This window comes from Equus quagga, chromosome 4, assembly GCF_021613505.1.
Source record: "Equus quagga isolate Etosha38 chromosome 4, UCLA_HA_Equagga_1.0, whole genome shotgun sequence".
Classification (NCBI taxonomy): domain Eukaryota; kingdom Metazoa; phylum Chordata; class Mammalia; order Perissodactyla; family Equidae; genus Equus; species Equus quagga.
Genome location: NC_060270.1, coordinates 26,896,344 through 26,922,017, shown reverse-complemented (window position 1 = coordinate 26,922,017; position 25,674 = coordinate 26,896,344). Strand labels below are relative to the sequence as shown.

At 38.7% G+C, this 25,674-nt stretch overlaps 1 protein-coding gene across 1 annotated transcript in view; it reads left to right on the top strand.

Annotated features, from left to right (window-relative positions):
- Positions 1–1,604: 1,604 nt before the first annotated feature.
- RNF168 (ring finger protein 168) overlaps positions 1,605–25,674 on the top strand; it is a 30,961-nt gene continuing 6,891 nt past the window's right edge. Inside the window, exons 1-5 of the mRNA XM_046659000.1 lie at positions 1,605–1,740; positions 2,075–2,444; positions 17,262–17,338; positions 19,807–19,986; positions 22,485–22,606. Of these exons, the coding sequence (XP_046514956.1) occupies positions 2,144–2,444; positions 17,262–17,338; positions 19,807–19,986; positions 22,485–22,606 (680 nt within the window). The 5' untranslated portion in view covers positions 1,605–1,740; positions 2,075–2,143. The remainder of the gene's footprint in view (positions 1,741–2,074; positions 2,445–17,261; positions 17,339–19,806; positions 19,987–22,484; positions 22,607–25,674) is intronic.

The following is a 25,674-nucleotide window of genomic DNA, read 5'->3' as shown; positions in this document are numbered from 1 at the left end:
GGTATCACTGTGTGATAGAGAAATATTTCTGGGAGAAGTGCGTTGAATTCATCCTTGAAGGAGACAAAGCCACAAAACAACTCATTTAGGATGAATTGAGAAAGCAATGGCCTGAAAGCACAAAATGACAGCAAACAGACCACAGTTGAATATTTAAAAGAATAATGGGAGATTCTGTGAGAAAAGCAGGTTGGGACCATATTACAGAGCCTGGAAATCCAGGTTAAGGGATGGATGCTGTGGACAACTGGATGACAACCAAAGGTTACTGAACCCACCTTAAACAAAACAAAGCTCTCTACCAAGAACCCACACCTCTTTGGTTAGGCTCTATCTGGAAACCACTCATCTCCTCAACCTGAAAGCCCTCAGCAAACCCAAAAGACCTTAAACGCTATTCTCATGCACAGTGATTTTCTTTTCTCTTCTGCCACAGTTAATTTCCTCAAAAAACTCAGGCCAAGTTCTTTTTTTATTATTGTGATAAAATACACATAATATAAAATATGCCATCCTGACCATTTTCAAGTGTACAGTTCAGTAGTATTAAATACATTCACAATGTTGTGCAACCATCACCACCAACTATCTCCAGAATTTGTAAAACTGAGACTCTATACCCATTAAAACATAACTCTCCCAGCCCCTGGCAACCACCATTTTACTTTCCGTCTCTCTGAGAGTTGGTTCTTAAGCACTAAGGATCACAGTGTCTAATCTTTGTCATTTTTCTATCCAGAAAGTACTTTTTTCATAGAACTCAATTCACTAGGATGAGTTGTCAGTACAAGAACTTAATATCAAAGTGTAAAAACATTTCAAAATGCATAAAATGTTAAACTTTTTTTTTTGGACCTCCTTTGTAATCTTCATTGTCTAGATTGCAATTTCATAGTAAAGTAGTACATTATAAATGAGGCACATGACGGCTGAGCTCCAGGTTCGACGCAGCCCTGCAGCTTGTTTCCCAACTCCTTAGGAGGGGAGGCAACCTAATATAATCTATCTCCGGGCCGGAGACTTAGGAAGGGTCCGGGCTATAGAAGGAAGCCTAAGTGCCCGTTAAATTACTGCAAGTTTGCGGACTCTGCGACCACAACCCTTCTGGGAGATCAACCTCAGAGATGCTCTTCTAAGAACTTTGGAAAGCGACCTAAGGGTCTTAGTTACACATTAACAGAAACAGAAAGGTGGTGTGACGAATACTGAGGTAAGAATTTCAAAAATCACTGTTCGGGCTTTTTAATTTGTTTTCAGCTTTCCCGTTTCTCGCCAGTAACCATTCTCGCGACACTCCGACGTTTCCACAGCCTCCTCGAACAGCAGGCGCAGGGGAAAGTCCGACGCCACCCAAACGGAAAGCAGGCGGGGCTACGACACGGGGACAGAGCCCTCCCGGGGGCCGGGGGCGGTGCGCACAGCCGCCGGAAGTCCCACCCACCGCACTTCTGGCGGTTCTATGGGTGGGAGGGGCTGTTTTGGCGGGCAGTTGTGACGTCAATAGAAGTTGTCGGGTCGCTGCGGCACTGCTGCTGCGCCTAAGCTTTTCGGCTGACCGAAGGGCGTAGGGGGCGCAGAGCGCCCGCAGACCGAGCGAGGCGCCGGAAAGCTGGAACTCGTGGCCCCCCGCACTTTCCGCACTGGAACGGTAAAACGGAAGTCCTGCTCCCGCGGAGCCCGGGTTCCGGGCGGAAGCAGCGTTCTTCCCGGAGCGGCGGCCTCGGGCTTGGCTGCCCGGAGGTAAGGGAGCATCCTCACCTGGTAAGAGGGAGGAGGGGAGCTTGGCGCGTAGCTCCCGCCACGACCGAGCGCTGGAGCCCCCCGTCCGCTCTGCCGCAATGGTTATGTAAATACCTCGGTGCAGCTAAGGTCTCCCGGCAGAAACGTTCGTTTATTTTCTTATCCGACTTTGTCTTGAACCTGGACTGATAGACCGCCTTCCAGGGAGTACTGTTTACCTGGCCCGCAGAGCGCCTTTTGCCTCAAGTCCTGTTTGATGCGCCCAATCTGCGAATTCTGGCATGCTGCTGGGCATAATATTTAAGCACGAACTGTTAATTCGCTTTCTCTGTAGATGGTCCGGAAATAGGATTGTTTCTCTTTTCGGGTGTTGATGTTGGATCTGCCTTATTAGCATATTAAAATGGCTGGACCCAAAGACGCCATCCCTTCCTTGTCGGAATGCCAGTGCCCGATCTGTGTGGAAATCCTGATTGAGCCCGTAACACTCCCTTGTAACCACACGCTCTGTAATCCATGCTTCCAATCAACTGTCGAAAAGGCAAGTTTATGCTGTCCCTTCTGTCGCCGCCGGGTCTCTTCGTGGACCCGGTACCATACCCGAAGAAATTCTCTGATCAACATGGAACTGTGGGAGATAATTCAAAAACACTATCCAAAGGAATGCAAACTGAGAGCCTCTGGGCAAGAATCAGAGGAAATCGGTGAGTAAAGTCTAGCCTGATTATCGGCTAAAAAAAAATCCTTTGAAAAGTGAATACCCACTTCTTTAAAAAAGGTTACAAAAAGAAAGCCCGACTAGTATTTGTCTAAATTATTCATGGGGTTTTGGGTTTTATGGGCCCCAAAATGATGATTAAGGTCAATGGCAAGATTTGTTCATTGTTATAATACCCAGCCTGTATTCACTTGGTGTTTGTTGGGTTAAAAATGGAAAGAGATAAAAATAAGAATTGCCCCCCTAGAGCCTTCAGTTATTGGAAAAGTTATATTAAGTATTCACAGATGAGCAATAATCCTAGTACAGCAACAGCAAAAGTAAGGAAACCACTGGATTCTTGTGTTAGTATTTCTTGCGTTTTCATTTGCTTTCTCTAACTTACTTACACATCTCCATTCATTTAATTCTTAAGCATGCAGTGAGCCTAAAACAGCTTTCTATTCCCAGTTCCATCTAGCTCAGTATTTTTATTCAGAGCCCTCCAGTGTAGACTCAGTAGCTATTTAGTAATCCCCCAAACTGAATGCCTGACTCTAGCAGCTTGATCACTTGTGTGATCAATAAACCTCAATAAACCATGCAGTGTTTCTTGTCTAGGCTTTGAATGTGGTACCTGTGCTCTGGTGTACTTGCCCCTTTTTTGGGAATTATTTTTATTATGGTAAAATATGTAACAAAAATTGCCATTTTTATTTTATTTTGTTTCAATTTCAAACTTGCCTTTATTTTCCATAAGTACACTGATTTTAATCCAGAAATGTAAACATCTCTGGATCTGAAGATTGAGTATTTACATGGGGCTTAAAATGATTTTTTTTTTGACAGTAGATGCCTCATGACACTTCAGTGATCGGTGGTCAGCTTCTGTTTGTAACCCTAAGTTCTGATTTCTGACCAGGAGAGTTACAGGATAATCATATTTTTAACAGAACTTATCTTTTATGAAAACCACTTTATTGAGATATTCACATATAGTTGATCCATTTAAAGGGTACAGTTCAGTGGTTTTATTTTACAGTATTTTTTTCAAAATTGTGGTGAAATATATATAACTTAAAATTTGCAATTTTTACAATTCAGTGGCATTAATTTCATTCACAGTGTTGTGCAACCATCACCATTATCTGTTTCCAAAGTTTTTCATCACCCCAGAAAAATTCTTTAACGATTAAGCAGTGACTCCCCCTTCTTCTCCCCTCTCTCCCGGGATTTCTAATCTATTTTCTGTCTCTATGAATTTGCTTGTTCTAGATATTTCATGTAAGTGCATTCATGCAATATGTGATCTTTTCTGTCTGGCTTCTTTCACTTAACATAACGTTGTAGCGTGTATCAATATTTCATTCCTTTCTAGACCTGAATGATATTCTGTTTTGTGGATCTATTTTGTTAGATCATCATCCATTGATGGACATTTGAATTGTCGCCTTTTGGCTATTTGAATAATACTGATATCAACAGTCATGTACAAGTATTTGTTTGAATACATTTTCACTTCTTTTCTGTGTATAGCTAGGAGTCGAATTGCTGAATCATATGGTAGTTCCATGTTTAGCTTTTTGAGGAACTGCCAAAGTTTTCCACAGGGCTGCACCATTTTACATGCCCACTAGCAGTGTAGAATGGTTCCAGTTTCTCCACACTTGTTATTTTCTGGGGTTTTTGTGTTGTTTAATAGCCATCCTCCTACATGTGAAGTGGTATCTTAGTGTGGTTTGGGTTTTTTTGTGGCAAAGTATGCATAACCTAATTTATCATTTCAACCATGTTTAAGTACAGTTCAGTGGCGTTAAGTATATTCACATTGGCGTGCGACCATCACCACCATCCATCTCCCGACCTTTTCATTTTCCGAAACTGAAACTCCATGCCCGTTAAATAATAACTCCCCAATTCCATCTCCCTCCAGTCTTTGGCAGCCATTATTCTACTTCCTGTCTCTATGAATGTGACTACTTTAGGTTCCTTATATAAATGGAATCATTGTAGGTGTTTGTCCTTTTGTGTCTGGCTTATTTCACTTGGCATAATGTCTTCAGGGTTCATCCATGTTGTACCATGTGTCAGAATTTCATTCCTTTTTATCGCTGAATAATAGTCCATTGTATGTATTTACCACAATTTGTTTATCCTTTCATCTGTTGATGGACACTTGGGTTACTTCCACCTTTTGGCTATTGTGTATAATGCTGCTATGAACATTGGTGTACAAGTATCTGAGTCTCTGCTTTCAATTCTTTTGGGTATATACCCAGAAAGGAATTGCTGGATCATATGGTAATTCCATGTTTAATTTTTTGAGGAACTGCCATACTCTTTCCCATCGCAGCTGCACCATTTTACATTCCCACCAGCAGTGCACAAGGGTTCCAATTTTTCTGCTTCCTTGTCAGCACTTGTTACTTTTTGTCTTTTTGGTTTTTGATAGAGCAATACTAATGGGAACAACATGCTATCTCATTGTGGTTTTGATTTGCATTTCCCTAATAACTAATGATATTGAGCATCTTTTCATGTGCTTATTGGCCATTCCTATGTTTTCTTTGGAGAAATGTCTATTCAGGTCCTTTGTTCCCTTTTTTTGCTGAGGAAGATTTGCCTGAGCCAACATCTGTTGCCAATTTTCCTGTTTTTGTATGTGAGCTGCTACCACAGCATGGCCACTAACATGTGTGGTGTAGGTCCACACCTGGGAACTGAACCTGGGCCACTGAAGTGGAGTGCACCAAACTTAACCACTAGGCCACTGGGGCTCGCCCCCTTTGCTCATTTTTTAATCAGGTTATCTTGTTGTTGTTATGAGTTGTTGGTGTTCTTTATATATTCTGGATATTAACTCCTTATCGGATAGGATTTACAAATATTTTCTCCCATTCTATAGGCTGCCATTTCACTCTATTGATTGTTCTCTTTGCACAGAAGTTTTTAAGTTTGATGTAGTCCCATTTGTCTATTTTTACTTTAGTTACCTGTGCTTTTGGTGTCATATCCAAGAAATCATTGCTAAATCGAATGTCATGGAGCTTTTTCCTTGTTTTCTTCTAGGAGCTTTATAATTTTAGGTCTTACGTTTTCGTTTTTAATCCATTTTGAGTTAATTTTTGTACGTGGTACAAGGTAAAGGTCCAACTTCATTCTTTCACATGTGAATATCCAGTTTTCCCAGTTCCATTTGTTGATAAGATAGTTGTTTTAAAGTTTTTGTCTGGTAAAGTCTGATGTCTGGACTTCCTCAGGGATGATTTCTGTTAATTTATTGTGTTCCTTTGAATTGTCCATACTTTCTTGTGTCTTTGTATGCCTTGTGATTTTTTTTTTTTTGGAGAAAACTGAATATTTGAATATTATAATGTGGTAACTCTGGAAATCAAATTCTTTTTTTTTTTTTTTTTTAAGATTTGCACCTGAGCTGACAACTGTTGCCAGTCTTTTTTTGTTTTTCCTCCTTCTTCTCCCCAAAGCCCCCTAGTACCCAGTTGTATATTCTGGTTCTGAGTTCCTCTGGTTGTGCTGTGTGGGATGCCACCTCAGCATGGCCTGACGAGTGGTGGCATGTCTGCGCCCAGGATCTGAACTGGCAAAACCCCAGGCTGCTGAAGCAGAGCACGTTAACTTAACCACTCAGCCACAGGGCCGGCCCCTGGAAATCAAATTCTTCCTTTGCCCAGGGTTTACCATTTTTTTGATTGTTGAAGGTTGTAAGAGTCCATTTGTTTACTGACTTTCCCAAACTGTTTTTTTTTTCAAAGACTTTTCCATGTTGCGTATGGTTGCTGAAGTCTCTGTGCCTTAGCTTGTGTTCCAGCTAGTGTTTTGACAGATTTCCTTGAATGCCAGAAGCTGAAAAACAAACGACAAAGAGAAACAAGACAAAAGAGCACCTTTCTGTCTTGGCAGATTGGCTCAGTGCCGAGGCTGTCCTTGCCATTTATCCGGGCTTGCACTGCGTCTATGGATCAGCAGGGTGAAAGCTGAGGGTCTTCTCGGTGTTTTCTGAGCATATGTCTCACCCTGAGTATGTGTATAGCCTTCTAAATTTCTTGTATGAGTGCTTTTGAATGTGCTAAGTTCCCAAAGAAACTCCTCAGCTTTTGCTCCTGGGCCTTAGGCAGTCTGGTATATGTTTTAGAATTTTGATAGGGATTGCATTGAATCTGTAGATTGCTTTGGGTAGTACAGACATTTTAACAATCTTAATTCTTCCAATCCATGAGCACAGAGTATCTTTCCATTTATTTGTGTCTTCAGTTTCTTTCATCAGTATCTTATAGTTTTTAATGTGTAGGTCTTTCACCTCTTTAGTTAAGTTTATTCCTAGGTATTTTATTCTTTTGGATATAATTGTAAATAGGATTGTTAATTTCTCTTTCTGATAGTTTGTTATTAGTGTATAGAAATGCAGCTGCTTTCTGTATATTGATTTTGTGTCCCACAACTTTACTGAATTTATTTGTTAGTTCTAACAGTTTTTTGGTGGAGTCTTGAGCGTTTCCTATATATAATATGTCATCTGCAAGTAGTGACAGTTTTACTTCTTCCTTTCTGATTTGGATGCCTTTTATTTCTTTTTCTTTCCTAATTGCTCTGGCTAGGACTTCCATTACTACGTTGAATGAAAGTGGTGAGAGTAGACATCCTTGTCTTGTTCCTGATTTTAGAGGGATGTGTGTTTTAACTATAATCTTTTGAACAAACTTCTGTGGGTTGTTTACTTAGCTTGCAGTATTTTCGAGCAACATCCACTGCTTTTCTGGCCTAGGTTCTCAGGTGAAACAGATGAGTGCCTTGTGTCAGTCCTTCACAAGCTCGGACAGGTTAAAATAGACATACACAATAATTTATAAATAAAGTCTGCCCTTCTCCCTCCAGAACCAGGGCCAGTGTCCTACTCAGAGAATGTGGGTTTCCCTCTTCGAGACTGCCCACTATGCTGAGGAGTAGGTGGGGCGAGAATGAATAAAAATGTCACAAAACATGGGGCTGGCCCCGTGGCCAAGTGGTTAAGTTCGCCCACTCCGCTGTAGGCAGCCCAGTGTTTCGTTGGTTCGAATCCTGGGCGCGGACATGGCACTGCTCATCAAACCACGCTGAGGCAGCGTCCCACATGCCACAACTAGAAGGACCCACAACGAAGAATAGACAACTATGTACTGGGGGGCTTTGGGGAGAAAAAGGAAAAAAATAAAATGTTTAAAAAAAAATCACAAAACTTTCCTATTATTTTGAAGTTACCGTTTTCTTGACTCACCGTTTTCTTGGTTGCACTACACCTTTGATTGTTTTCCAGTGGTCTGACAATCTTAGCTCTGATAGTTTCTGCTTGTTTTTTGATGTTTCTGTGGAAGAATGAGGGCTTGTAGCTGCCTGCTCTGCCGTTTTACTGACATCTTCCGCCATCCTCTTTTGCTTACCACTAAAATTGCCATTGTTTTCATGAGTGCCTTTCTGCTTGAACTTCCCCGTATTCTGTTCCAAATAAAGTCAGTTTCTTTGAGGGTGATTTTTGGAGCTCTCAGTTCTTATGGCCTGTCTCTGCCCCTGGGCAAAATCTCTGAGCCACTGCTCTGGAGCTGGAGGCAGAGACAATAGCTTACTTCTCTCTTTGTGAACAGGCCAGTGGGCAGGCATGGAAGCCTCTGGTGTTCTTGGATTGCCTCTCCTAGAACCTTCGCCCTGTGAGTGAGCTGTGATGAGGGCCGTGGAGTCCCAGTATTCTCTGCCTGCTGTGCTCAGAGTATAACTTTATCCTGTGAACGGGCAGTGGATAGAGGAAGGGAGCCCCCAGTCTCTCAGCTCCACTCACCTGGAATTCAGCCTCTGCAGCACTGAGCTGGAGGGGATGAGAAATGCGGGTAGTCAGCTCCTCCCAGAGGGATGCTTAATGCCCTTGCCCGGGAGATGGGGAGACGGACCCTGTCTTGGCCACACCCACTTGGAGTGGAGCTTCCCTCTTGTTGAGCTGGGTGGAGGGGAGCAGGTCGTGGCTCAAATGCCACAGAGTCTCACTTTTCTTACTGAGATTTAGTAGATTTGGGGGGAAATATTTCTTCGTTTGCTGTATGCTCTTAAGACAATTTCCAGGGGCTTTATATGACCAGTTTTTTATGCTTTTCTCCACTTATGGTTATGTTGAAGAACAGGTCTGTAGATCTCTTCACTCTACCATCCAGCAAGGTGATCCTCCTCACTTTGTTTTTAATGTAAATTTTATTAAAAGTGCACAGATCATAAGTCTGCCATTTGACGAATTTTCAAAGTGAACATGTCTGTGTAACCACCATTCCTGTTAAGACCCAGAACTTTACCAGAATTCATGAGTCGTCCTTGTGGCTCCCTTCCCGTCTCTGTTTACTCACCATTCCTGTAACTACTGTCCTGACCTGTAACACCGTAAATCACTTTTGCCTGTTTCTGAACCTTTTTAAAAAGTGGAATCTTGGACTCTTGTGTCTGGCTGCTTTAGCTCCCCATTATATTGGTGATTGTGATATGTGTGGCTGCTGTTTCTTTGTTTTCATTGCTATATAGTCCTATGTTCTATGGATATTAAATAGTGAAAACAATGAAAAATTCTATTTCCATTGATACTGGGCAGTTTTAGCTGTTATGACTAGTGCTACTGTGAACCTTTTTTTTTTTTTTTTTTTTGGTGAGGGAGATTGGCCCTGAGCTAACATCTCTTGCCAATCTTCCGCTTTTTGCTTGAGGAAAATAGTCCCTGAGCTAACATTTTCCTCTATTTTGTATGTGGGGTGCTGCCACAGTGTGGCTTGGTGAGTGGTGTGTAGGTCTGCACCCGGGATCAAAACCCATGAACCCCGGGCTGCCAAAGCAGAGCACGCAGACTTAACCACTACACCACTGGGCTGACCCCTACTGTGAACCTTTTTTTTTTGCTGAAGAAGATTGCCCTGAGCTAACATCCACTGCCAATCCTCCTCTTTTTTTGCTTGAGAAAGATTAGCTCTGAGCTAACATCCGAGCCAGTCTTCCTCTATTTTTTTGTACGTGGGACACCTCCACAGCGTAGCTGGTAAGTTGAGTAGGTCCATGTCTGGGATCTGAACTTGGGAACCTGGGCTGCCGAAGCAGAGTGTGTGGCCACTCTCCTTGACCTGGGCCCCTGTAAACATTTTTATACTTGTATTTTGGTGAACATATGTCTACATTTCTGTTGGATATGTTCGTAGATCTATGAGTGGAATTTTGAGGTCATAGAATGTGGATAAAGAGTTAAATCCTTTCCTGTGTTACATGAGAATCTGACCTTTGATTAAATCTCTAGCTTTGTTCTCCCAAAAACCTAATGAGGGTTAGAATGTCAATGATGTTAGTAGGTGACATTGCTTAAGGTAAAAATGATCCCAATTGAAAAGTTGCCTCTCTCTTGGGAGGAATTATAAATATTGGCTGGGATACTATGCTTTGTGCTTCTCTGGATGTAGTGACCATTGTAACTGAGCTTGTTCCTTGTGGGGAACCTTGTGCCTGTATAGTTGATACAAGAGATGTTGGCTTCTGAGGAGCAAGGATTACCTGGCTTCTTTGCTTTCATGCTGTTAGATTGATGCCAAATGTGGCTCTCTGGTCATTTTATTTTATTTATTTATTTAATTTTTTGGTGAGGAAGATTTGCCCTGAGCTAACGTCTGTTGCCAATCTTCCTCTTTTTTTTTTCCTTTTTTTTTTTTTTTTGTATGTGAGCCACCGTCACAGCATGGCCACTGACAGACAAGTAGTGTAGGTCCACCCTGGGAACTGAACCCTGGCTGTCAAAGCAGAGTGCACCAAACTTAACCACTAGGCCACCAGGGCTGGCCCTCTCTGGTTGTTTTCTGAATTTGAATATTTAGTAGCACCTAAGACCACCCCTTGGGGCATGTTACTGGTAGGGTAGGCCTTAGGAGATAACTGCCAAGCAGTTTTCCAAAGTGGTTTTACCAATTTACACTCCTGCCAGTAGTGGATGAGAGTTGTAGTTGCACCACACCCGTGCCAACAGTTGGTTTCTCTCTTTCTTTTCTAGCAATTTTGATAGTATACTTATTTTTTTTCAGCATTTTATGGAAAATTTTAGCATCTTACTGTTCTAGCTATGTCTTATATCTTTTCATCTGTCTATCCATCAATCTTATTTTTTCAGTTATTTCACTTTCCCTTAAATATGTAAGTATATATAGAGAGATCAATATTAGCTTATAACCTTTTTCTTTTAATGTGAAATTTACATATAATGAAATGCACCAATCCTAATTATACCTTCTCTGTTCAAAAATGTGTAATCCTTTGTAACACAAACGCTTGTAGAAAAACGGAACATTATCATCATCCTGAGTGTACCCTCCTGTCCCTTCCAATTAATCTCTACCCCTACCCCCCAAAAGTCAACCACTTTTTTAAATTTTTTTCTACCATAGATGAGTTTTGCCTGTTCTAGAACTTCATATAAATGGAATTCTGTTAGTGTCGTTGGGTTGCCATAAGAAAGTACCACAAACTAGGTGGCTTAAAATAATACAAGTTTATTTTCTCGCACTTCTGGAGGTTGGAAGTCCAAAATCAAGGTGGCAACAGGGACTTGTCCTCTTGACGGCTGCAGGGGAGAATCTGTTCATGCCTTTCTCTCAGCCTCTGGGTATTGCTGACAGTCTGTAGTGTTCCTTGGCTTGCAGCTGCGTAACTCCAGTCTCTGCCTCCATAGTCACGTGGTGTTGTCCCTGAGTGTCTCTGTCTGTACTGGCCCTCTCCTCTCTGGCTCTCTTTCCTTTCTTATAAGGAGACCGATGATAATTGGATTAAGGGCCCACCCTACTCTACTATGAACTGAATTACATCTACCGCAAACCTTGTTAAATCTTATTAAGGCACTAATCCCATTCATGAGGGCTCCGCCTCCCAAAGGCCGTACCCAAATACTGGCCAAATACATGGCCATACCCCCAAATACCGTCACATTGTGACTGGTGTTTAGCATATAAATTTTGAAGGAGACACATTCAGTTCACTTAGAAATCCTCACCAACATTTTGTGTTTTCTGTCTTTTTAATTTTAATTATTCTGATGGATGTGTAGTAGTGTCTCATAGTTTTAATTTGCATTTCCCAGGTGACTAATGGTGTTGAGTCTTTTTTATTGTTTATTGGCCTTTTGTATATCTTTCATTGTGAAGTGTCTCGTTGAATCTCTTGCCCCTTGAGTTGTTTATCTTTGTATTATTGAGTTGCAGGAGATCTTTATAGATTTTGGATACCTATACTTTGCCAGATAATGTAATAAATATTTTCTTATAGTCCATGGCTTGTTTTATTAATGGTGCCTTTTGATGAGCTAAAATTTTTAATTTTCATGAAGTCTAATTCATAAACTTGTCCTTTTTTGGTTATTACTTTCTGTGTTCTAAGAAAATTTTACCTAGCCTCTATAGGAATATAAAAATATTCCTCTGTTTTTTTCTGAAAGCTTATAGTTTAGCTTTTTTATGTAGGTCTGTGGCCCATTTCAAATTAATTTTTGAATATTATGTGAGTTAGAGGTTGAGGTTAATTTTTTCCTGTATGGGTATCAATTGTTCCTGCACCATTTGTTGCAAAGGCTTTTCTTGCAAGTGTTGGTCTGTTCTATTCCATTGATCTATTTGTTGATTCTAGGGTTAAAAATCACACTGTCTTGATTACTGTCGCCTTATAGTAGGTCTTGAAGGCACATAATTATAGTTCTCCAATTTTATTATTTTTCTTGTTTGCTTGGGTATTCTAGGTCCTTTCTGTTTCCATATATTTTAATAAAGCTGTCAGTATCTACTGAAAGACTGATAGGAATTTGATTGGGGTGCATTTGACTCTAGATCAATTTGGGTATAATTGACATCTGAACAATATAGAACCCTTGCACCCATGAAAATAGTATGTCTCTTTTTATTTAGGTCTTCTTTAATTTCTCTTAATAATGTTTTGTAGTTTTTCAGTGAAGACGTATTTCAGGTTATTATGTGTTGAATTGTGTCTCCCCCAAAAAGATATGTTGAACTCCTAACCCCTCATACTTTAGGATGTGAACTTATTTGGAAGTAGGGTCTTTACAGAGCTGATCAAGTTAAGGTCATGAAAGTGAGCCCTAAGCTGTTATGACTGGTGTCTTTATAAGAAGGGGAAATTTGGACACACAGACAGACACACAGAAGGAAGATGATGTGAAGACACACAGTGAGAACATTTAAAGAAGAGGGTTGGAGTGAGGCATCTACAAGCCAAGGAACACCAAAGATTGCCGGCAAACCACTGGAAGCTAGGAAGAGGTGAGGAAGGATTTCCCTACAGGTTTCAGAGGGAGCTTGGTCCTGCTGACACCTTGATTTTGAACTTCCAGCCTCCAGAACTGAGAATAAGTTTGTTATTTTAAGCCACTCAGTCTGGCAGCCCTAGAAAACTACTGTACACATCTTTTGTTAAATTTATTCCTAATTATTGTATGGCTCTTGAATTTTTAAAAATTTTTATTCAGTTGTTCACTGGTAGTTCATAAAAATATAATTTGTATTTATGTATTAACCTTGTACCTGCTCATTCACTTTTGTGTTATCGTTCTTTATTTATAGAAGAGGATTGTGAGAAAGCATATGTGAGATGGCTTTTAAAAATGAAGTGTTTGAAAATGGATTAATGTGATGGAGGGAGATAGTCTTTGAGTTCTACATTTGAACTTCTCAAAAAATAATCCTACAGAAGGGAACAATCAACCCTAGACTGTCTAAATTTCTTTACCATTTTGCAATTATCAGTGTAATAATTGATGCAAGCAAGAATCACTAATAGATAGCAAAATGCCTGCCTGAAATTTTGTGGTGGAACAGAAGATTCATACACTCTCAAAGTATCCAGACTACTTATTAATTACAAAAGTGGAAAGGATACAGTTTAGAAATCTGGCCAATGTTCACTGTAATCAAATGATCAAAGTTAACATCATCATTGGAACAAACTGATGTCATATGCCTCCTGATATGATATGTATAAGGCATAATCTGAATCTAATTGTGGGAAAGCAAAAACCCAAATTGAGAGACCTGCAAAACATGGTCCATACTTCAAAAATGTCACTGTTGTGAAGGCAAAGGCTGAAGAACTGTTCTAGATTAAGAAAGATTAAAAGAGAATGGCAACTAAATGCAGTGTGTGATCTTGGATTAGGAAAAGTGTTATAAAAGACATTATTGGGATAATTGGTGACATTTGCATATGGTCTGTATTTTTATTACATAACTAGTTTTGTATCAAAGTTAATTTTCTTGAATTAGATTATTGTGTTGTTATAAGGATAAGAACATTACCTTAGGAGGTAGATGCTTAAGTATTTGATGAAGGATTACGATCTATGCAGTTTACTCTCAAATGGTTCAGAAAATATATATACATTTAAATGTACACACACACTAGAGAGACATAACTGTGACAATTTAACACTTGGCACATCTAAATTAAAGATAAATGGGGGTTCATCATAATATTTTTGCAACTTTTATGTGGTTTAAAACTTTTCAAAATAAAAAAATAAGAGGTGAGCAAATTTAATTAGAAAAAGAAAATGGTTTATTTCCATGATGATGCAAGCAGAGTCAAGTTGAGGGATGGAAGAATAATTTTGTACATAGCTTAATTGTTAAAGTTAGGTTTTATTATTTATTTTTATTTTTGGTCCAATATTGGACATTCAGTTCTTTAATTAAATTGGGTTTTCCTTCAGAATAAAGTAAAAAGTATGAGGATAAATTTTCTTTAATGAATCCTAGCTGCGCAGGAAGAAAATTCACCGTAAGAAAGCAATATTAAGTACAGTGGGAACATTGAATTTCAGTGGGTTACAACAGAAGTTTTAGCGTTAAACCAAAACTGAGCAGCGTTGAGAGTTGTTTCCAACAGATGGCAGAAATTCACCGTCTTAATAGTGTGTAAAATTGACTATCACTTTTAGTCTACAAAACTGATATTTTCAGATTTCTCATACACTTAGAAATTGTTTAAGAAATAGCAAATAATTGCTGCATCTAGATTGTCACTGAGCCCCAAGGGACTGGTGGCCCACAGTGGGTCCTTTTGCCCAGAGCTGCCCACACCAATAGAACGGGTTTGGAATAGCAGAGCAGAAACCTTATTCGTTGATCAATGAATGGAGGGGACAGAGCTCATGCTCTAAAACCCCCTTCTCTCCAAGGGAAGGTGAGCAGAGTTCTTATGGGATGTGAAGTGGGAGGGGTCTCTACATCATTGCTTGTGGGGAGGCTTTTGGGGCATGCGCAGATCTTCCCTTCTTGCACATGGCACCTTTTGCACACATTTCTTTTTGCTCATGGAAGCCCATCGCCATCTTGGACCTTCTGGTTTGGACTGGTTCTGCCATTTGGCCACCTGGCATTGTTCTGCCTTGGTTCCTATAAGCAAGCACAACTTAAAAACAGAGCATTCCTAGACATGGAAAATGTTGTAGGGACTTCCCTGGGTGACAAGATGTTGGAGGCCTATTAAGATGATTTTAATTTGTTGTGTCTGTGGTTGGAGAAATTACTGATATTAGTTTAAATTTTACCTTTAGTACAAATAAGTAAACTAAACATCTCAGAAATTCCATGTTTAACAAAATTACAGTTCTTTGCTTACTATAAAGTAGTTAAGCATCTTATGTGAATTGCATGTTTCTTTCCTTTGCCCATTCTAGTTTTTTTAAGTGATCTGTAGAAGTTCTTGTTATACTCTGAAGCTTAATTCTCTCTTTATTTATGTATTTGCAAATAACTTCTCCCAGTTTGTTGTTTTTAACTTTTTGATGTTTCTCATCATATAGAAGTTTTTATTGTTTTGGAATGTCTTCAGTTATTCAGGACATCTACCCTAACTTAAGATTTTACATTTATTTCTTGTATTTTCTTCTTAGTCATTTATGGTTTATTTCTATTAAATTTTCTTTAGTTCACCTGGAATTTGAGTACTGTATGAAGTAGGCATCTTAACCTTCTTACCCCAGGGATTGCCAGTTATAACCGCATTGCTTGGTGAATGATACATCCTTATTGTGTACTGTTTCCCTAATCATATGCTTATTTTCCAGAGCTATTTGGGGTTTTTATTTCTTAACTGTCTGTTTTTTGATAGCTGTGTCAGTGCTTTAATAATTAGGGATATTTTAAGCCAGGGGCCAGCAGACTGTGGTCGACAGGCCAAATTTGGCCCATGTCTTTTTTTGTAAATGAGGTTTCATTGGAACCCAGGTACTACACTCATTTGTCTATGTCTGTGACTGCTTTTGTGCTGCAATAGCAGTTGAGTAACTGTGACAGAGACTGCATAACCTACAAAACATAAAATGTTTATCTTCTTGCTCTTTACAGAAAAAGTTTGCCACCCCCAGGCTATCACATCTGATATTGCACTGCATCTCTGCACATAGTCTGTATCCTCCTTTATTAGAAGTGCTGTCCCTTCCATCTATCTGGGCTCTGTTTCTCGCCCCTCCTGTCTTTTTAGGAGCCTTATACTTCTCTCACCTGTGTTTTCCACTGTATTGTCTCAAATGGCTAAAATAAGTGGCTCATGCTTAATGGCTCAAATAAATAAGACTTTAGCCTACTTCACCCCTACTTGTTATGGAGTTGCAAATCACTGTTTTTAGTTCTTCTATTGCAGAATTTGCAAACTGTTCACATGCAGGCTGTTTAAAGCCTGCAGACATGTTTTCTGTGATCCATTCAGTGCCAACATTTCAAATTGGGAGATTTCACATTAAAATATGAATTTCTGGATTGTCTTGAAAAAACAGAACATACGGCAATGGTGGACCTGAGTTTCGGTGATGGCAGCAGTCACCCAGAGTAACAGCTGCCCCTTTTTCTGGATAAACGCCAGAGTGATTTTTTTACCCCCCTTTTTGTATAGCTTAATGTTTCTCTTTAATCTTGTGGGTTTATTACAAATGTCTGGTGATCCTTGGTTTTGCTTTCATATTTAAAAATGAGGCCCTAGAAAAAAGCTCTGTGTACATATATAGGCAGTGATGCCTGGCAGACGTTGTTTGAGGTTAAACAGATGGAAACCTGGCCATTATGCTTTTCCACTCCTAACTGCCAGATTTCAGAGGGCTTTGCTCTGGGTCACCACCTCTTACGTTAGCTGCACTGGCTCTCTCCAGACAATTCAGTGTCTTTTAAAAAAATAGCCTTGGAGTGGGCACTTACACAAATATCCGGGAAGAAATGCCTACCAGCCAAGTATTCTGATTTAACAGTTTATAAACTTTGAATTCCCCATTCCACACTTAATCTCTCTGAACTGTGTCGTGCCTTGCGTTTCTGAGCCTGAGCTGCTCTTCAGGTATGTTGGGCAGACCCCCTCCCACTCAGCTGTAGCTTTCCCTTCCAAGGGTTATGTGTTCCTTCGTTCTGTTGCATCAATCACCTCTCTTACACTGGCTTCCCATTTTCTAGAAATATGTTAGTTTCTTGTTTACTGATTGACCCTTCCTTTAATCTCTTTGCTGTTGTAGGATTACTTATTTTTAATTCCTTTATTGTTATTTTTAATGGCTTCTAGAGAAAGAGTTAAGTATATGTATTCGTGTGTCATTTTGAACCAAAAACCTCTGGTTTTTCTTTTAAAATGGAATTTCATAAAGAAAATCTGGCTGTGGCTGTTAATAATTGTACACTTTATTTTGATTTTGCATTTTTTATTAATAGAGTTTTAATGGGAGATGAAAGCTAGCCGTAAAATTTTGTGTTGCCTGTAATATTTTTTCTTTGTTGATCTGAAACAGTTGATGACTATCAGCCAGTTCGCCTGCTAAGTAAACCTGGGGAATTAAGAAGAGAATATGAAGAGGAGATAAGCAAGGTAGGAACTAAATAGTTATTCCTTCTTGGAAAAATTCTCTGCTGTGTTTTCAGTTTCAGGTTTTACATATAGTTTTATGTGCTTATATAAATAGTATATATTGAAATGTAAATAATTTTAATGTTCTATATAAAGGCTCTGTTTTTTACATGTGTTCAAAATAGTTACAAACTAGCTTTATTTATCCATAATTGGTGCTCTTATATGATAGTAATCCCTAAGCATATGAGATTTTTTTCATTTCCCTGAAGCTTTGAGCTTAGAGGATGGAAAATTATGGGTGTCTTAGTCTGCTGTAACAAAAATACCATAGACTGGAGGCTTAAACAGCAGTTTTATTTCTCACAGTTCTGAAGGCTACAAAGTCCAAGATCAAGGTACTAGCATATCTGATGTTGGGTGAGGGCCTGCTTCCTCGCTTGTAGACAGCTGCCTTCTTGCTGCATCCTCACATGGCAGAGAGAGACAGAGAGAGAGATCATCTCTCTATGTCCCTTATAAGGGTACTGCATAATCCCTTTCATGAGGATTCCACTCTCGTGTCGGAGTTACCTCCCAAAGGCCCCACCTCCAAATACCATCACACTGGGGATTAGGGCTTCCACATAGGAATCTGGAGGACACACACAATCGGTTTAGATGAGGAGAGCATAAAAGGCTAATTGTGGAGTACTTAAATAGGAAAAGAGGAAGTAGTGCTTACAGTGACGCCTTTGAACTTCTCTAGTACTGGGAGATTCCTACCCTCCTGCTTAGTGTAGAGCACTGTTGGCCAGTAGAAAGACAGTGTGAGCCCATATATAATTTAAATTTTTCTAGTAGCCACATTTTTTAGAAAGAAAAGATGAAATTAATTTTACTGTTATATTTTATTTAACCCAATATATCTAAAATATTTTATGTAATCAGTATAGAAAGTAGTTATATAATATAATTATATGTTAAATATGTAGTTATATATCATTATATAATTTGGTCTTAATTATATAAAGTCATATATAAAAATCATGAGAGATTTTACATTATTTTTGCTTAGTTAGCCTTCAAAATCTTTTGTATATTTTGCACTTAAAATACATACCAGTTTGGGGGCTGGCCCTGTGGCCCAGTGGTTAAGTTCACAGGCTCTGCTTCAGTGGCCCAGGGCTTCGCCGGTTCGAATCCTAGGTGTGGACCTAGCACCGCTCGTTAAGCCATGCTGAGGCGAGGTCCCACATAGCACAACTAGAAGGACCTACAGCTAGAATATAGAACTGTGTACTGAGACTAGTCACATTTCAAGTGCTCAATAGCCACATGTAGCAAGTGGCTACTGTATTGGACCATGCAGGTCTGAAGAACTAATAAATAATAATTATGATAGTTAATTGTCACTGTATTGTCTAAGCAGTGTCTTAAGTAGTGGTTTTAAAGGAATAACTTAATCCTTACAACATTGCAGTGAGAACACACTCTAACAGGATGCTTCTGACTAAAAATGAAAGAAAACTCAAACTACCTTAAACAGTAAGAAAATTGTAATTGAACTGGAAGTCCAGAGGTAGCAGGGCCTTCAGGGTGGGTGTCATCCAGAGTTCTAGCTCCAGATCTTTACTAACTTCTGTCAGCTGGCTTTATCCTCAGGCCACTAGCAAGATGGCTGCACAGTTCTGAAACTCAGATGTGTGTACAGCAACATGCAGCGGAAGAAGCAGCAGTCTCTTCCTGCGGCTGTACTTTAAGAACAAGACAACTTAGAAGTTCTTTAGCAAACTTTCCCTCATGACTCTTTCACTCAAATTGGATCAAGGAGTTATTCTTGCGTCAAATCCTTTGGATTTCTAAAGTGGTTCTTATACTATTTCTTTCAGGAAGTATAGTTTAAGTGAGCACAAGCATGGCCTTAGGTCCTAGAATCACAGTTTGAGTCTCCGTTCTATCACTTCCTTGTCTAAGGAAGTCACCTGCTTTTCTGTGCCTGTTTTCTCTTCTATAAATCATGCAGTGACCACTGCGGTGGTTTCTTCGGCAGCCACTGCATTCCCGCCCACCGTGTTTGGGGACTCATCCCGGCTTCAGGGATAGGCCCTGATTAGTCTAAGTCAGTTTCTATCATTCCGTCCCCTGTGCTAGGATTGGGCTCAGAAACCTAGGCCTAAGCTAGTCAGCAACGTGGCATTCTGTTAACTGAGGAAAAGGATTACCTAGAAACATTTGCACCAATGTAACAGTGTAGTAGAAAATGTGATAAGGCCTGAGAAGAGGAGGGTTAGGGTTTAATTAAGCTTTTGTTGGGCTAACTGGGGAAGGCTTCCAGAAAGAGGCTTCTTGAACTATTCTGCAGGAATGTGCCTCTCTAGATTTGCACTTTATTTGAGATATTTTCATTCCTGGCAATTTGTCTTTTTTTACTTTTATTATTCTTATTAAGAAATATTGCAGGTATACTAAAAAAGTTCAGAGAAGGATTGTTCCTTATCATTTTTAAGGTGGAGGCAGAGCGACGAGCCAATGAGGAAGAAGAAAACAAAGCCAGTGAAGAATACATACAGAGATTATTGGCAGAGGAGGAAGAAGAGGAAAAAAGACAGGCAGAAAAAAGGCAAAGAGAGATGGAAGAACAGCTGAAAAATGATGAAGAACTGGCAAGAATGCTAAGCATTAATATTGTAAGTTTTAGGAGAGGACTTTGAAGTATTAACATTCCTATTGCTTTGACTATGTGGTTTTCAAAGATCTGAAGAAGGGTTCACCATAACTAGCAGTGATTTCTGACATGTTTTTGCTTTACTTAAAACAAAACAAAGCTTTTTTGTGTGTATTATTACATTTCTTTGCCTATTGTTACGTATTTGCTCTAATCCAGGTATACTTTCAAAACTTCTTTTGTATGTTGTTAGTAAATTCAGCTTATGTAGAAAGACTATTCCGTGAAAAATGAAGGTTTCCTTTTCCCCCTCCCACCTCTCCTCTCCCAGTCCTCAAAGATTAGCACTATTAACAGTTTTTTAATAACTTTTTTCTTGTTCACCTAAAAAGGATGTATCAATCATACTTGTTTTTTTCCTTGCCTTTTTTCACTTGATATATATTAGAGATTTTTCATATTACTACATATAGTCTAATTATTTTTAAGAGTGGGATAATATTCCATTGTATGGATGCAAATCACTGTTTGAAAGGGAAACACTTTAAATTCTTAAGTAGTGTATTAAACCTGGCTTTTATTATCTTGCTGTAGTTAAGTTACTGCCTAAGGGAAAATGACTGAAAGAAGGGATGATAAAATACATACTTTAAGACCAAAGGATACAATGAGACCCAGTGATTTGAAAGAACCTGGCAGAATCACCTGGGGTTCTTTTTAAATACAAACTCCCATACCTATTCCCAAACTACTGAATTAGAATCTCTGGGCGTATGATTTAGGGCTTCCCATCCCCAGAGGGATCTAGGGCAGTCTGATGTGCTTTCAGGTTTGAGAGCCTCTAAAAATAATTCCTCTGCTTTCAAACAACAAATATCTTAAAATTTACTTACCAATGAAGTATATCCAGAATTGGGATTTTTTTTTTCATTTTTGAGAGGCCTACCATTCATGTTAATACACCCAAATTTTAGATTTTTTATATATACTTTTTTTGTATATATGCTCTTTTATATATATATATATATACACACACACACTTTTCTTTTTAAATTTAAGTAGAATAGCTTTGAAATGGTACATAATCAGGAAGTTAAATAAAGAACATTGCCCAGTAAGATAACAAATGGTATAGGAAAGAAAATATATCAAAGAGGAGACTCTGGGGTCATTTATACCTGTCTTTCAAGTCTATTGTTCTAATCCTTCTTATTTTCACAGGGATTATAAGAGTAGATCTATTGATATTTTAGAAGAATTTTTGGTTTACTTGTTGCCGTGAATAATCCATAATCAATTTGTAAATCAAAATGGGGGTGAGTTTATTATGAGCCAGGTCTGAGGACTATAGACTGGAGGCTTCCGTCCCCAAGAAAGGAAGCACTCCAAAGAAGTGGGGTGTACAGAACAGACATCACATATGACAGGAATGTCCCTTTTACAACAGTCATGGGATTATTTTGCTGGCACAACAGTGGGCAAGATGAACACAGCAGGTCAGTAATTAATCCTTAGTTTCCAGCAAGAGGTGCTTATCCTTAAAGAAATGCTGATATGGGGGGAAGCCACATCCCTGTCTTTAAGGGCATCATTCTTGTCTTTGAGACATTGTAAATATTTAAAGCAGGTGTACAGGGCATGCTCAATAGGCCATGTCAGGCCTTTTTGGAAAAAGAAGTTCAGGCCAAATTAGATTTAAACTAAGTGGCTTCCTCATATATTCCAGTATATATTGTATTGCTTGTCATTTGTTCACCGTTGGGAACGTTTGGTGGTCCAAGGCCAAATGTCTACCACTACAAATTATAATTTTCCGGTAGTGCAGCAAGAAACTTAGGAGGCTGGTACAGCAAGTAAATATTCACAATATTTATTGATATGCCCTTAAATCCCCAAATTAAGTTATTTTTTACATAAAACTAACTTTTATTCCAGGTATATCCACAGCTCTTTGAATTTCCCCCTGTAGATTAAGGTAGTAATAATTATATGAAACTATTCATTAGAAAAATTAACAGAAGTTTTCAGCTGATGAGATTAGTACCACCATGTCCTTTGTGTTTTATAATGTAGAGTAAAAATGCCATTAGTTTAGACCAACTTGGATGGACTTAATCTTCTTTATACTGATTTTTGCGTGGTTAGTATTATTCAAAGGATGTGTGTAGAATTTAAATGTGAGCATAATTACTGAAAAGTTCTGTTGTGGATTCTGAATTCGTCACATTAATAGCTTATTTTAGGGGCCGGCCCCATGGCCGAGTGGTTCAGTTTGCGTGCTCTGCTTCGGATCCAGGGTGCAGACATGGCACCACTCATCAGGCCATGCTGAGGTGGCATCCCACATAGCACAAGTAGATTATGAAACTATGTACTTGGGGGTTTTGGGGAGAAGAAGAAGGGCGGAAAAAAAAGATTGGTAACAGATGTTAGCTCAGGTGCCAATCTTAAAAAAAAATAGCTTATTTTATTATAAAATTCTTTTTAATAATGTCGCTTATGCTTTTTCTGTTGTTGAAGAACAATTTCTGTGAGAGAAGTATATTGGCATCTCCCTTGAATTCCAGAAAATCTGATCCAGTCACGATCAAGTCGCAAAAGAAAAGTAAGAACAAACAAACAAACACTGGAGATATTCAGAAGTAAGCGAATATGACTATTTATCAATTATTTATTGACCATCTACTGTAAGTCAGTGTTTTTTGGTGCATGTAGTCCACTGATTATCAAAATTTGGTCCATGAACTCTGCATGAATACTCTCCACTTGGTCTGAGATTGATATAAAGTGAAAATATAAGAGAGCTACTCACAAAGCCTAGGTTCCTGGCTAGCACAAAATGAGATAAGAAGCCTGTTTTTATCTTGATTGCACAGGATTTCCATGTTGTTCCATTTTCTCAAAATTAACCAGTTGGATTTCTTTTTCTCTTGGTTTAGATTCAAGTGGGAAAAGCTGGTCCCATAGAAGGTCATTCTCACTGAAGGAGTTTATGATTTGGCATCTAGCTCATTCCCCCACCCTCTTTCCCAGTTTATGCATTACAGTTCTTTTCTATTATACAAAAAGCGTGAGTCGGGTAGTCAACAGTGGAGTGATTTAGTTTCCCTGCAATGCCCCTCCAGCAGTGGTAGTGTAGATGGCTTTATGAAGATAAAAGCTTTCCCGTAGTAACTCATAGTTGGAAAAGTTTAAGAATCACAGTCTAGACTTCAAAAACATGTAAGGGCTTCTGGTTCAACTGAGTAAGTATGTGCAGGTAATTTGTCTCCTTCCAAAATTCATAGAGATTTTGGATTTGGGGTGGTAAAGATTTGGGGCATGGAGACAGATTGGGGGGGCAGAGTTAAATGAGATGGTTGCTATTAAAAGAAAAAAACAGATGGATCTATCAATATTGTTAATGCCAATATTATGCACAGTAGAAATCAAGAGAAAAATGATTAAAAGGAGAAAAGCAGATATTTCAATTGATATAATATTCTGCGTAAAGCATATAATTATCATGAATCTTCACGTATCTAAATATATACTTCGAAATATTTAAAGAAAAAATTACTGGAAGTACAAGAATAAGCTGATGAACTTAAAAAGCAGAAATTGAGAAACTAGTGGATTAAAGTTAAAGTTAAAAACAGATGAAGTCTAGTCTGTAGAACATATGAAGAATTCTTATATAACTTAGCGACGAAAGACAGACAACCCAATTTAAAAATGGATGAAGGACTTGAATAGACATTTCTCCAAAGATATAAAAATGGCCAATAAACTTATGAACAGATGCTCGACATCATTAGTCATTAGGGAAATGCAAATCAAAACCACAACAAAATACCATTTCAATACCCACTAGAATGTCTCTAATGTTGCATGAATTTCACTTCAAATTAAAAACGATTAACAGAAAGATTACTAAAGAATTGAAAATTAAGAAAAACTACTAAGTAACTCATTGGTTAAAGAATAAATCTTGATCGAAATATAAAACTGAAAATACTACACATCAGGATTTCTGAGATGTGGCTGAAGTGGTATGACAATTCCTGAAATACATTGCTGACTTAGAAAATGAATCAATGCAAGTTAACCTATTAACTGTTTAAATATGAAAAGCATGGGAGTGATAATTCTTAGTAAAGTAGGAATAGAAAGAAACTTAACCTGTTAAAGGGTATCTACTAAAAATTTTATTTCAGATATCATATGTTATGATAGAAAATTGAAATCACTCCCCTTTGGGTGGCCTGCTATTTACCACTTCTATTCAATTTTGTACTGGAGATTTCAGTCTGTACAGTAAGAGGACAAAAGGAAATAAAAGATATGAGCTTGGAAAAGAAGGAAAAAGAAGTTATTGTTATTAGAGGTGGAATAATTATATAGAAAATCCAAGAGTTCAAAGATACGTTTTTTAGAATTAATAAGAGTTTAGCAAGTTTGGTAGATATAAAATCTGTACAAAAAGTCTATTGCAAATGTGACTTTAATAAAGACTGTGTTTATAATAGCATCAGAAAATAAAAAGTACTTAGAAATAAATTTATTGAAAAATCTATAAGATCTTACGGAGAACATTATAAAGTTTTACTATTATATTTACTATTATATTAAAGAAATAAGCAGTATTCATGGATTGAAAGACGTCTAATATTATAATATTGCTAAGTGTGAGATTCCCCCCAACTGATACATAGATTGGATGCAATTGAAATCAGAATCCCAACCTTTGTTTTTAGCTTGACATACTGATTTTAAAATTTAAGTGGAAGAGAAAAGGCCTGCAGATAGTGCTGAAGAAAAATAAAAGGCATGGTCCAGGGATGGAGGCTTCAGATTTATAGTACGTAAACACATGTGGTATTTGCACAGGGATGGGTAGGCAAAATGATTGAGGCAATGTGATAGGTAGTTTAGAAGCACAACACAGTTTATGGAGCCTTTGAGAGCTTTGGTGTTTTAAAAATGTGTCCACAAATTCTTTGATATTTCTTCCTTAAAAAGACAGAGCCCAAGTCCCCTCCCCGTGAATGTAGGCTGGACTTAAGTATACAAATAGCATGACCAGAAGGGACGTGATACACTTCAGAGACTAAGTCCTGAAAGGCACTGTGATTTTCTCTTTTGTATTGCTTGCTCTGGGAGGGTTAGCTGCCATGTTTGAGCAGCCCTATGGAGAGGCCCACATGGTAAGGAACTGAGGCCTTCTACCAACAGCTGGTAAGGAACTGAGGCCTTCTGTCAACAGCCAGTAATGAAATGAGACCTCCAGGATAGCCTTTGTGAGTGAGCCTTATTAGAAGGCAATCCTCTAGCCCCAGTCAAGCCTTCAGATGACTGACCAACATCTTGACTGGACTCTCCTGAGAGATCCTGAGCCAGAATCACCCAGCTAAGCTGCTCTTGGATTCCTGACCCTCAGAAACTGTGAGAGATAAGTGTTGGGGTACTTTGGGTAACTAATACAGTAGTTGTCATTGGTGATGAGTGGGAAAAGGATGAACTTAATAAATGCTGCTAGGACAATTGATTATATGGGGAAAAGTGAGCTTGCACCTCTACTCATACTGTATATAAAAATTAAGGTGAATTAAAGATCTGTATTAAAAAGACAAAACCGTAAAACTTTTAAGAAGATAATGAAAGAGAATATCTTTAGAGAGGGATGTTTTAAAGAGCAAAACATAATTAGACTATAATAAGATTAAGAATG